We start from the raw sequence: 14,288 nt of genomic DNA on the forward strand, positions 1-14,288 counted from the left end.
ACCACAACACCACCAGGGTTTCCTCCGTGCCACCAGAGCTCCTCAAAGACAATTGAAAGAATGGCTTTTCAGACTGTTTTTTTGTACTTCAAACTTTTTCATGAGAGTTACCCTAGAGGTTTCCTGAAAAATATGAGGGAATGTGAAAGATGTAGTAATAATTCAGGTCTGCTCTTGCTCTATACTACCACGGTAGGCCAACATTGGAGTCCTACATTAGTAAAAATTATGCAGAAGAGGTTATTCTGCATCATAAGTTTGAAAACTTCTAAAATTATTTGTAGAAGACCGAAACCAAAAACCTGTTGCCATTGAGTCAATTTCGACTCATAGCAACCCTACAGGACAGAGTAGAACTGCCCCCCAGATGGTTTCCAAGGAGTGCCTGGTGGATTCAAGCTGCCAACGTTTTGGTTAGCAGCCATAGCTCTTAACTACAATCCCATCTGGGTTTCCTTATAGAGGACAGGGGGAAAGAATTTCTCTTCGTAATGTTCTCCAACCTATGTGAGTAAAAGTTCGTTTTAAGTAGATACACTTTGTAGGTTGAAGAGATTTCGTTTTATGAAAATTTTACTGTACTTTCCTTGTAGATCTCATTTTGTTCTGAGAGGGGCCAGTGTAATGGAAAGGGCGCTGTTTTAGCTTAGGATTTTGTATATTGTATAGGGTTGGCAGTTCGAATCCACCAGGCACTCCTTGAAAACTGTATGGGGCAGTTCTACTCTGTTCTGTGGGGTCGCTATGAGTCGGAATCGACTCAACAGCACTGAGTAGTTTTTTTTAATAGTGTAAGACTATATAATTCAGGAAATAATCCTACACTGGCCTCTGGTGGATGGACTAAATAATATGTCTACACATAACCATCAGGCAAAAGTACTTGCATACTTTGACAAAGGTATCATATACTTCTTTGTAATGATCAAGTTTTTGATTCTACTTCATGGAATCTTATCTTGGGAATCCTACCTTAAGCGTATGTTAAAATCATCTTATAAGGTAGGTGTCTTAATTATCTAGTGTTGCTATAACAGAAATACCGCAAGTGGATGGCTTTAACAAAGAGAAATTTATTCTCTCACAGCCTGGGAGGTTAGAAGACTGTATTCAGGGTGCCAGCTCCAGGGGAAAGCTGTCTCTGTCTGCTCTGGGGGAAAGTCCTTGTCATCAATCTTTGCCAGTTGAGGAGCTTCTTAGTGCAGGGACCCCAGGCCCAAGTGATGTGCTATTCTCCCGGCTCTTGTTTCTTGGTGGTATGAGGTCCCCCTATCTCTCTGCTTGCCTCTCTCTTTTATATCTCAAAAGAGATTGGCTTTAGACAAAACCTAATCTGGTAGATTGAGTCCTGTATCATTATCATAACTTCTGATAATCCCACCTCATTAATATCACAGAGGTAGGATTTATAACACATCGGAAAATCACATCAGATGACAAAATGGTGGACAGTCACACAATCCTGGAAATCATGGACTAGCCAAGTTGACACATTTTTGGGGAAAAAAAAAACAGTTCAATTCATGACAGTAGGTATATGTGGCCTCTTTGTACTAAACTGTTACCCACTTGACAGATCTCAGTCTATGTTATCTTCTTCCACCATCACAGAGATGGTCAAAAAAAAAATTACCTAGGCCATACCAAATTATAGATAAAAGAATGGTGCTGATTGCAGAGGAAAGATAGGGTGAATATTGAGAGACCTACAGGGAGGAAACATAACCAGCTGGAGACAGTGTCTTCATTTCTGTTTTAGAAAAACAAAAAGAACTCATTTGGAGCTCTTTTTTTCTTAAAGATTTTTTTCTTTCATCTCTTCTGTTCTCCCTACTGCCACCACCACTACTACCACCACCATACCTGAGGCTGCCTTTGCCTCTCACCTGGAATAGTGCAATAGCTCTGTACTTTCTGCCTCTGAGATCTAGATCTCTCTGGACTATTCTATCCATTTCCTCATCTTGGAGCACAGCTCTGATTGTGACTCCCCAGGGTGTAGGTAAAGCACAGATGTTTTCCCAGGCCCTCAAATATTACCCCTTCCAGGTGTCACTAACTGTGTGGTCCTGTCTTGCTGGAATACTCTGCAATTCTTCCTCAGGCCCTGCACTTTCTCACTTGGAGACTCTGCTCATGCAGGTTTCCCCTTGTGGAGTAACCTCCTCACAGTATTCACCTGTTGATGTTATAACTGGTTTTCAAAATTCACCTGAGATGTCCCTGTCCTGTGTGATTCTCCTGCACTGATTGTGATTTTACTGTTCTCTGACTTTGGAGCTCCCTTGTATCACCTGCCATATTCTCTATTTTTGCGTTTTGTATATTCGGGTTAACTTCTTTCTTACCTCTGAAGGGCAGGCTTGAGTTTTACCCATCTTTGTCACCTTGCACATAATTGCTGCTCAGACTATAGTTGAGATTTGAAGGAGCTGCATAACTCAACTATCACTCAGATTTTCTTCCAACTTCCGGCAATTTTATACTCCCTTCCGATTTTCTCTCTGTAAGTGCCTAACACTGGACATTTCAGAAATTCCAACTTTCTGGTATCGTGTTCCTCACATAGGGCTTTTGACAAACATTTTTTTTTTCCTAGGCCAGCATTGTGCATTTGTGCCTTGGTGGGTTGAGAGCTATGGCTGTGAATATTGAGTCAATTATCATCCAGCCTCAGGGAAAGTGCAATTATTCTGGACTGGCCAGGCTGAGGTAATCCTCTCCTCCTCGTGCTCTTTCAAATGAAGCAACATTGAACAGTTGGAATTCAGAGCATTGCAAAGGGAAATTAGACAAAACATTTGTCTGCTGAATTTAGCTTCTTTGGATTTATTATTGATTGGTTTTTAAATTGCTTATTTAATCCTAACGACTGCCGTTCCAGGGGAGACCAGGTATCAAGGAGCGTGTGATTAAGAAGCAGTGGAGTGAAGTAGTTCTGTTGGACAAATCAGGAGCAAATATTGTCCAGAGAAACATTGCTCTAGGCTGGGAGTATGGTGTGAAAATCACCCCCTGACTTTCAGAGTGCCCAACCTTGTTATAAGCATGATTGCTTATCCCCTATTCTCTTTGTAGAAAGCTTTTTGTAACTCCCCAGTGTTGCAGAGAAATCCACCCCCCACCATGAATTTTTCTTTCCTTCTACTAGTATATTTGGTATCTCTTCGAGACCGGGAACATGCTATTGATTTATATGTTAGGCAGAAGGACAGACACTCAGCAGTTGTTGGCAAGATTTAGTCAAGAATCCTGAAGTTCGTTGTGTTGATCTGGGAGAACTCTACCATTGAGTGTGGTAGCTCCTCTAAGCACATTGACACTTGCGTGGCAGTTGTATGGATGGATTTGCATTTTTATTACATTTCTTTTAAAACTGAGTTCTCTGAAAGTGATCACTTTCATCTGTAAGATACGTAATCAATATGTGATTAGGGCCTGAGTTATTGAGGAGTCAAGAAGTGTGACCTGTTTGGCCTGAAATTAGACCCTGTAGTTGTAGTGGTGGCCTTGCAAGGGTGATCTGTTGGAAGCTTGTCTGTTTGGTATCCAGAGGAAATTAAAACTGCATTGCTTTGGAATAATAAAAAACCTTTACAAAAAACTTGTGTTTCATCTCTATTGAAGTTTTGACTCAGAAATGCCCAAAGAAATGCTCTTTCAGGTCTCAGTAACCTACTTGCTCTCTAAAATACTGCTTAGATTTCTAAAGTGTATTATGTCTGACACCTATTTCAAAACAAGAAACATTAGGGATAAGATGAGAGGGTGGAAAAGGACTCTGATAAAAAACAGAAACAAGAAGATGAGATAAACACTTGAGTGGCACATTTGGATTGCCACCAGGGTAACTGTGGGAAGCAGCAGCTGGCCTTCTGATCAGGCTTTGGATTCTGGGCTGTGCCAGCATCTGCCATTTTGACATTATCATATTGTTTCTTTTTTCCTATCTCATTTTGCCAAGAGATTTATTATTTGCTGTTTTTTTTTATTGTTTTAAATAATAAAAGCTTTTATAAGGAGTACTTCTGGGTCTTCCAATACATTATATATTCTTGTGAAACTACCTTCAAGGTTTAGGATAACCAAAAAAATCCATTGCTGTCGAGTGGATTCCGACTCGTAGCTACCCTGCAGAGTATAACTGCCCTGTAGAGTTTCAAAGGAGTGGCTGGTGGAGTTGAACTGCCAGCCTTTTGGTTAGCAGCCGTAGTAGCTCTTAACCACTACACTCCAAGGGCTCCAAGGTTTAGGATAGAGCCTTAAGTTGTAGATTTAACATGCAGGGCTTTGAACCGGTTCGTTCTGGTTTGAACCCCTGCTGAGCATTTGCATTTTTAATGAATTCTTCGCTGAGAATTTGCATTTCCACTGTAGATATTCTGAATCTATATGTTATATGTTATATTCAGAATCTGTATGTTAACAGAATCCCCAGGTGATTATTTATTATATTATACTTCAGATGAAGGTTTACAGAACAAACTAGCTTCACATTAAACAGTTAGTACACGTACTGTTTTATGACATTAGTTAACAACTCCACAGCACATCAACACTCTCCCTTCTTGACCTTGGGTTCCCTATTACCAGCTTTCCTGTCCCCTCCTGCCTTCTAGTCCTTGCCGCTGGGCTGGTGTGCCCCATTAGTCTCGTTTTGTTTTGTGGGCCTAATCTTTGGCTGAAGGGTGAACCTCAGGAGTGACTTCATTACTGAGCTAAAAGGGTGCCTGGGAGCCATACTCTTGGGGTTTCTCCAGTCTCTGTTAGGCCAGTAAGCCTGGTCTTTTTTTTTTTTTTGTGAGTTAGAATTTTATTCTACATTTTTCTCCAGTTCTGTCTGTGATCCTTGTCAGAGTAGTCAATGGTGGTAGCTGGGCACTGTCTAGTTGTACTGGACTCAGTCTGGGGGACGCTATGGTAGTTGTGGTCCATTAGCTCTTTGGACTAATCTTTCCCTTGTGTCTTTAGTTTTCCTCATGCTCCTGAAGGGGTGAGACCAGTGGAGTATCTTAGATGGCCGCTTATAGTCTTTTAATACCCCAGACACTACTCCCAGGTGATTCTTATGTACAACTTCCTGGGAACTTTTTAGAAATGCAAATTCTCACCAGGGAACTTGTTAGAAATGCAAATTTTCAGCAAGGGTTTGAACCGGAATGGTCCTATGCGATGTCTCTCAATCAGAGAGAGGAACATGTTCTTTTCTGTGTCTTCTGGTGTTTTAAAAATGAAAGCTTTCTGTTTATGAAAGAAGGGAATTTTTAAAGAGTGACCAAGAGATTTTATCATATCTGAGACCCCAGTGAGAGCTGTTATCGATGGTTCCACACATAAAATAGTTCAATATCAGCATCAGAAGCTGTGAATTCATATATATTGGTCTCCGTTTAGAAGGAGGTTCATCTGGATACCTGTTAAATAACCTGGGTGTTTATGGGAAACAGTAGAGGAGTACATTGAGTGATAATGGAAACAAATAAGAGCCAGTCCTTATGGGATATCTGTTATTCCTAGACATCACTGTGCTTTTCAAGTACTTATATCAATAAAGTATTGCAATAGTGTTGTCCTGGGTACAAAGTATTTTCTCAGTAAATAACTACCTTTAGGTTGTGCTAGACTTAAAGGGGAAGCATTAGTAGTTCAGTGTCAGGATTCTTGCCTTCCATGCTGGAGACCCAGATTTGATTCCTGGCCAGCCACCACCTGTCAGTAGGCACTATCATGTTGCTGTAATTCTGAACAGGTTTCAGCAGAGCTTCCAGACCAAGGTAGACTAGGAAGAGAGGCCTGGCAATCTACCTCTGGAAATCAGCCAGTGAAAACCCTAAGGATCACAGTGTCCTGACCCACAACCAATCATGGGAATGGAGCAGGACTGCTGCGTTGTACATGGGGTCACTGTGTGTTGGAGGAGGTCGGCTTGATGACTAACAACAACATCAAGACTTAAGGGATTAACAGGGAGAACTGAAACTATTCCACTTCTTACTAGAACAGTGCAATGAGCAATGGTGGGTAGCCACAAGAAGTCTTCGTCCCTTCTAACTTTGATAAAGTGTGAGGAACCTTTTGGTTTCTCACATAACTCCTTGTTTTTCTCAGAATCTTCATGCCTATCTTGCTCCACCCTGCCAGTGCTTATATTTGCTCTGAGTCTGATCGAGGACATCTTTATGGCTGGACTAGAGGAAGAAGTTGGGAGGCTAAGCCCTGAGCCCATTTCTTTCTCACTCACCTGATGCTTCATAGTGCTGGTTACCCCAGCAACATTTGTGGCAAACCCCCGATCACCTTACCCAGTTCTTCATGCCTTCTACCCCCAGCAGCCAAGGCTGGTTCTCCACGCTGGAGTTTCTGTCTTCATTCATTCAAATATATCCGTGACAATATACGGTAGATATTGAGTGTGTATATAACGGAGAGAAAAGGACATGGTCCCTGCCTTCATGCAGCTTGGAGTCTTGTGAAGGAGAAAACATTGATTAAGGGATCATACAAGTAAATATCTGTATTAAGTGCAATGAAGGAGAGCTACATGGTATGTGAGATGTGCAGTAGGGAAGCTGACCTTGTCCAGGAGCACATGGAAGTGGATTTGAAAAAAGAGACCCAGAGGCAAATGGTGGGAGGAATTGAGAGACGGCCAGTACGGATGGACTCAGAGAGAAGGGAGGATGTTGACCAGTACAATCTGAGACTGGAGAGATATTTGGGGAGCAAGCTTCTGTGAAGAAATACACAAAACCATCTAAGTCTCACTTTCCTTGAAATGTAGCTGAATCTTTTCTCCTTGGGGGAACAGAGATTGTTTGGTATAGTTATTGTCCAAGGTGTGCAATAGAAAATGGAGAGTGAAGCAAGTGAAAAAAAAAATGACGTTTTATCTATTTTTATATTGGGGTTGGTGTAAGATTTCATTTACAAAAGGTTTACACTGCTAGATAAAGTTGGAAAACCTCTGGTCAAATGAAACCAAAAGAAAACAACATTACGAGGTATCCTTTGTACACTTTTGTTCTTTCTTGCTAATAATCAAATACCAGGAAAAACCCAAAATTTAAATCTCAACTGGGCCATTTATTTGCAACAGGACAGGGGCGTGGCAGGAGAAATTCAGGAATTGCGTTCTGTAGTCGGATAAGCTGGGCTATTCCCTGTTAACAAGCCCTGCAATATCAGGGACTTAGTGCAAGTTTATTTCTTGCCCCTGCCACATTCTGAGTAAATGGGGCAACTCTCCTGGGTTACACGTTTCCAAGTGGCGACTTATAGGGATCCGATATCCATTCACCTTGTGACACTGCCTTCTTACACGTATGGCCACCAAGGTTGATCTGGACGAGGCAGAGATACCATGGAGAACAGTGCAGGGAGTTTTGTTGCTAGACCCAGAAGTAGCATCTATTACTTGTGTCCGTTGGCGTGAACTTAGGCCTCAACCCGATTTGCAGGAGAGGCTGGAAATAAGAATCCTTTGCTATTCCCAGGAGGAGGAAATGAAATGAGATTTAGTGAACAAATGCATTATTTTTGCCATAGATTTTCCCAGGGAGAAGAAGGAACTGACGTTAAAGGTCACAAGCGGTAATAATGGCAAAGGATAGAGATGGCCTCCATGGAAAAGGAGATGGTGACTGGATAGCTTGAGAGATGAAGAATTGCCTCTAGGGATTTATTGAGACAGAGGGCAGGGCCTACCTCTCCCAGAAGTAGCTAGTTAGGATCCTGGTGCAGAAGACAGTAGTAGAGAGCTGGGCTGAGCTTGTGTTATTGATGGATATTACTCTTTTAAAAAGAAAGTGATGTATTCAATATTTGTTTTACCTCACTGGCTTAGGGAGTTAATAGTGTATTCTAGACTAGGTTACCCTACCACATGAAGACCCTATGGAGTGCAGTTCTACTCTGTAACATGTGGGGTCTCCATGAGTCGGAATCAACTCAACGGCTATTGGTTTTTTGGTTTTGGCTACTCTACCACTGCTCCCCAACAATATTTCTGTGTTAGTGTCCTACAGACGTCCTTGCAAGACAGGGTCAGGCACAGGATGGAGCAAGTTGGGAACCCTGTTCCTTCCCTTACTATACTTGACATGAAAAGTATTGTATCTATTAGACTCTGTAGGCAAGTATCTAATTGAAGGGATTATGAGATGGCCTAACAGAAAAGCGGCCATGTTTGTTTCTCTTGACCTACCAATTACATGGCATCAAAATTGGTGAGAATCTTATTCTAATGATCACAACCTGGTACAAGTCCAACCACAATCCCTTGTTTGCTTCTGAATATCCCATCATTGGTAGAATTACGATTCCTGCAAATCAACCAATAGGTAGTTTCCTTGTGATAAATCAGGAGTAGACTTGGCTGAATTTGTTAAAATAGCTACAGTATTCTTGTTTCCAGCTGCTCAGGAAGCTTTAACCATGTCCACCAAGGCCAGATATCATGTGTGCCTTGCATTTAAACTGCAGACATTTTACTTTAATTATTTTCTTTTTAATGCTAAAAAACTGCTGAGAATGACAAGTTTAGGCAAGAAATGGCTATGGTTTAAAGAATGTAGCAACTTAAGTGGATTACGCGTTAATCAAAGTTAGGATTTAGAAGACATGCGGCAAATCCCAGTCAGGGACTATGAAGGCAAGAGTGTTGGCCTCAGAACATATCCATTGTAAGTCATTCTCCCACTACAAGATTTGTCATTAGAAGATAACAACTGGTAGTGAAGAAAAATCATCTTTGAACTTCTGCAGACTCAACAATGGCTTGCTTTCTGCCGCTTGGCCTCTTATATCGCTCTTCTCATAGTGACCCCGTATGACAGAGTAGAACTGTCTCATAGGATTTTCTTGGCTATAATCTTTATGGTGGCAGATTGGCAGGTTTTTCTTCTGAGGAGCCACCCAGATCGGCCTGGGTTCAAATTTCTGCTCTGCCATTTACTAGCTGTGTAACTTTGAGAAAGTTACTCAATCTCTCTGTGGGCCTTGATTTGTTCATCTGTAAAGTGGGGATGAAGGAACCCTGGTAGCTCAATGGTTAAGTTCTCAGCTGCTAATGGAAAAGTCGGTGATGTGAACCTACCAGCAGCTCCTTGGGAGAAAAGACCTGGCGATCTGCTCTTGTAAAGATTATAACCTAGGAAATCCTCTGGGGCAATTCTACTCTGTCATATGGGGTCGCTATGAGTCAAAAATTGACTTGGTAGCACACAGTAACAAAGTGGCTACCTCTAGGGTTGTTAGGCTTAAATGAGATTATTCATGAGATGCTCATAAAAGTGACACTAAATTACTAATTTTAATATTACTGCTAAACTAAAGGGTGGTGGCTTTAATCCACCCAACAGTACTTCAGAAGCAAAAGCGTGGCATTATGCTTCCGTTAAGATTACAGCAAAGAAGACTCTATGGAACAGTTCTACTCTGTAACACATGTGATCTCCATGATTTGGAATTGACTTGACGGCAATGGCAACTAAAAATAACAAGTATTAAAAAGAATTTTATGGCTTAAACCACCATCCCAGAGTAACTGACTGCCAGATCTCTACACATATAGCTCTGATGTCTGTGACATCTGTCCCCAGGACATTTCCACCAGGATTTCCACTGACACCTCAAATACAACATGGCCAAAACTCAATTCAGCAGTCATCCCCACACTTATTCCATTTGTTTTTTCCTACATTTCTGTTAATGATGTGATGATATAATTTTCTCAGTCTTTTAATTTAGAATTTAATCTTGAACTCTTTCATTATCCTAAGGAGATAATCATGAATGTGCAGATTTAGTATGAAGGTATTCATTATTTATAGTTTTAAACAAGCATGAGTAAGGGATTAGTTAAACTATGTCACGTTTATACAGTGGAATTCTCTATAACCATTAAAATGGTGTAGAAGAATATTCAATAACATGTAAAGTTATATTTTATAATTTTATAATAAAACAGTATTACTAAGTGTCAAGTTGAGATATACTACAATATGTACAACTTGACTCTTGATTTTTAGAAGTACATATAATATGTACAATATGACTATTTTGATTTTTAGAAGTACATGGATAAATAAAAAATAGAGTAGAAAGATAGCTAATAAAAAAATTTGTTAGGGCTTTTCTGGCTTGTAGGATTGTAAATGATTTTCAAATTTTACTTCTTTTTTTTTTCCTCTTAGGAATTTTCTAAAGTCATCTCTACATTCCATATAAGGGAGGGAACCCCCCCTCAAATTTAGAAAAAAATTGGGATAGGTAATAATTTTCTCTTGAAAATGTCAAAGGGTCTTACAAATATTGTGCTTTATTAACTGTATAACAATGACTCTCAGTAAATATTTGTTCAGTGTTGAATGAAATAGTTCTATTTATATTTTTTTAGAAATAATTTTGTAAAGTTAAGAGTGTGTAATGCCTCAAGCGTGCAGTTTTCAGAGTTCTTTGAAAGGTATTCCTTTTTTTGGAAGAAAGGTTCTCAAAAAAGTAAACCAGAGTGAGTGTGGTAAATGTTTTCTAACATTATGTAACTTCTCATTTCAGAGGATAATGGGACCAAAAAGGGAGCATTTGGAACTGATTCTTCAGAAAACATATTTACCTCAGTAAAATTTACTCATAAAATGGAACCAAATGACCATCATCTTAGAAATAAAACCATCTTTCTTCGTACTTCATCACAGTGTTCTGAAGAAGAACAGGTAATACAGGTAATAAGCACATTTGTAGAAGCAGTATGAGAAGAAAGAAGCATTTTTCATGAATTGTAAAAAAGAAGGATCATAAGAACATAAACACTGGGCAGTTATTGGATCAGTAACTCAGACTGCTAATTCTAGGAGGAGTGTCGCTAGGACACTTGATTGAAAATCATTATTATGTTTCATTATTTCAGCAGCCAATGTTTATGACCATGCAGTGCAGTGAATTACTTTATATGGCCCTCCTAGCCATACTTTTGTAACCCCCCCGAAAAAAAGATTGGGTGGTACTATGCAAATAGGGTGCTTGTGGCCCACCAAGGGAATTGGATAGCTTCCTGATAATACAAATAAGGTGCATGGTACTATTGTGTGAGTGGGATCATGCAAATAAGCTATATGGGACCCTAACTAGGGGATTGGTCAGTTTTGCCATCCCACTAGGCTTAAAAGAGAGCCAATTCCAAAGCAGAGAGGGGACCTTACTGCCACCAAGAAAGAAGAGATGAGAATGGAGTTCATCCTTTGGGCTCAGGGCCCCTGTGCTGGGAACCTCCTAGACCCAGGAGACAGAGAGTTATAATGCCAGAGACAGTGAGAGATAGAAAGAGGCAGTGGCAGAGAAATGGCGGCAGCAGAAGCAGGAGAACCAGGAGACCTGCAGGAGATGGTTTGGTGGGCTTCTTGGCCCACAGAGTGAGAAAGCTGAGTACCTTTGGTCGGGAAGCTTGCTGGAGGGTGGAGTGGCTCTAGGCACTTGGCAGGTTGAGCTCCTTCAGTCAGGAGGCTTACTGTAGGAGTGGGGTGGCTCCAGGCACTTGGCAGAGTTAGGCTCACTGACCCATGGAGCGAGAGAGCTGAGAGCCTTTGGGCTGAGGCTTACTGGCAGAATGAGGTGCATCTGGGCACTTATCCATAGAGCTGAAGAGCTTTATAACACTTGCCCAAGCAGGACAGAGGCCAGGCCGGCTGAGGGTGGCCAAGGGCTGAGAGGCTGAGGGCCAGGGAGAGGCCTGCCTGTGAGCATGGCCAAGAAACTGTCCTGATCGAAGAACTGTATCCTGAGTCCTTCCTGATCCTGAATTGTAGCCTCGTATTTCCCTAATAAACCCCATAGTTGTGAGTATTATCTATGTGGCCATTACAATGAATTATCGAGCCAGACGGAGAAGTAGAGAGTGCCATGGGAGGGATAGTTTGGTGTCAGAGTTGGAGAGAGGAGGCATGTCTGTCCTCCATCTCATAAGAACCAGCCTTGATTCTCCTTCTCCCTTGTGAAGTTAGAGGAGGTCAGATGCTGCCATGTCATTTTTATAGACCATGGCTTGATTAATCTCTAGTTTTCACTGAAAACTTCTTAAGGGTCTTCTATCTATAAATTATTCTCAAAATTATTTCTATCTTTTAACTTATCCTCTGTTTGGGATAAAAGAGTCCCGTTTTAGAATTCTCTGTGTAAAGTGGAACATTCTTTAACATGTCCTAGATTCATCTTTCAGATTGCAAGTAGAATCTATTATCCTGGTTTTTCCAAGATTTTGTCAATAAATGTTGGGTGCTGTCTTCCTAATCCTCAAGCCTCTTTAGCTATGGTTTTTAATTATCAAGGAATCCTAGTGGAAGCTTCTCTATCTTCTTAGCCATTTGAGTTTCCACTTTCTACCTCATCATGTCTTCCTTGTGATCTTGCAGACAGAATTGTATATAATATTGTGATTTTATACAAAAGAACATATATTTCTGTTAGAAATGTGTTTATTTACAGCAGAGGTCCATAATTCTTTATTTCCAGAACTTTCTCCTACTGAGATGATTGTGAGCCATGAACTTTATTTTTTCCCTCCCCTGGAGGATTCATGCTCTACTGGTAATCATTAGCCATTGAGATTATATTACATGGCAAGTCTTTGACCAGCATGCAAGAGGCAAGGAAGTGTTGAATGGCACTGTTTTCCAGTAACTTGAAAATTTGTCCTTCAGGGCTTTATTGAGGTGGGATGGGTTGGGAGGTGGGGTAATGAGGTAGAGAGTGTTCCTGTTTTACACATGAGAAAACTGAGGTTGTATAATCTACCCTAGGTTACCCTGTGTTGAGAACAGAAGTAAGACCTCTTGAAACTTATTCCCTGACCACCGCTATGCCTTAGTGAATCTGGTCCATCAGACGTAGCTAATTAACCAAAAATGGAAGGAGAATCTTATCATCTGAAGGGCTTCAAGTTCAGCTGCTTTATTTTTGGTTGTTCATTTTGCCATCAATATGTCTTCACTGTATTTCAGATCATGATGGATGAAGGCCAAAAAGTTGGCAGTGCTTTTCAAGGTGATCTGAATCGGGCAGGAAGGGTGAAGGTAAGACATGATTCAATTTTCTTCCAAAGCAGAAAATCAGGACTCATTTGCTGTCTCTCATACAAAGTTGGAGAATTCAGCAATTTTTTTTTTTTTTAAGTTGGTGTTTAAGTCCCTTAAACTAGCCTTGCTTGGCTGAATTCTGGATGTTTTTTCCTCAAAGCTTAACAAATGAACCGGAGGAGTGCTTTGTGGACGAACATGACTCTCGTTCGCCTGAGCATATACTGTTAAGAGAAACAGAAGTACAACTGGTCCTGAAGTTTTAGTGCTGAAACTATCAAGTGTAAGAGGAGTGCATTACTGTCGCTTGGATGCTGAGAAATAACGACAGCTATGTATTTAAAGACAATGGAAGCCGCCACATTTAAATCCTCCATTAATAGCCGTGGTCTGGCTTATCAAGTTGGGGGATGAAAGACCCAGAATGTTTTGGAATTCCAATTATGAAATCTATAACTTTATAATTTTAAGGTATTTTGTCATGCACACGTCTAGGTCGTGGACCTAAAAAGTGTGTGACATCCCTTTACTCCACTGGGCCTCATTCTTACCGGTGACGAAATCATTTTCTTATTTACGCTGTTTGATATTCACCTGAGATGAATTAGTTCGCGTCAGAAATGTTACCATTTTGTTAAACTAAAATGTCTCATTGTCAGCTTGCTGTGGAAAGCTGTGTCCCACGTGGGATAGTGTGTCATTGAAATGCTGCTATTGTGTCTGTAAAGGTCATTTTCTCAACTTTTTTTTACCTTTGAAGGAATTTTCAGTTTTATTTGCTCGAAAGAGAGAACATTTGATTTTTTGCCCTCCTCACCTCTCCTGTGATCTACCTGGGGTAGGATGATTTTGTTTTGAATGAACTGCTCCCTCCTGCTTTCTTTGGTTTCTTCTCTCTGGCTCTTCCGAGTGCTATAAGAAAGCCTGCTGTTATGATAGTAGTCAGACTCACCATTGCTATTTGCTTGAGAACATAAGAAAAACAAAACCAAAAAAAAAAATGCCATTTTGTGCTATCGTGGTGGTAATATGTATTTTGGGATAGAATTTGGAGCAAAGTCCCTTTTCAAAAAGTCTCCAAAGTGTTTTTTTTTCCTTTGAGTATAAAGATCTTACTGTGGTACCTACAAAATCCAGGCCAATTCCCAAATTGACTGCTTCTCTCTAGTGTCTCTGGGAGAGCACAGTGCACACAAAGGCCTTTCGCTGGGACTCAAGGAC

At 40.7% G+C, this 14,288-nt stretch overlaps 1 protein-coding gene across 5 annotated transcripts in view; it reads left to right on the forward strand.

Moving 5' to 3' along the window:
* Nucleotides 1-14,288, forward strand: part of IFTAP (intraflagellar transport associated protein) — a 109,921-nt gene that overhangs the window by 74,066 nt on the left and 21,567 nt on the right. For 4 of the 5 annotated variants that reach the window (XM_049890894.1, XM_049890893.1, XM_049890892.1 and 1 more), the window contains 2 exons: nucleotides 10,555-10,721; nucleotides 12,993-13,064. In XM_049890894.1, coding sequence (XP_049746851.1) covers nucleotides 10,555-10,721; nucleotides 12,993-13,064 — 239 coding nt within the window. The remainder of the gene's footprint in view (nucleotides 1-10,554; nucleotides 10,722-12,992; nucleotides 13,065-14,288) is intronic. The other variant, XM_049890895.1, reaches the window with a different exon arrangement.

Source organism: Elephas maximus, chromosome 7, assembly GCF_024166365.1.
Source record: "Elephas maximus indicus isolate mEleMax1 chromosome 7, mEleMax1 primary haplotype, whole genome shotgun sequence".
In the NCBI taxonomy this organism is placed as follows: domain Eukaryota; kingdom Metazoa; phylum Chordata; class Mammalia; order Proboscidea; family Elephantidae; genus Elephas; species Elephas maximus.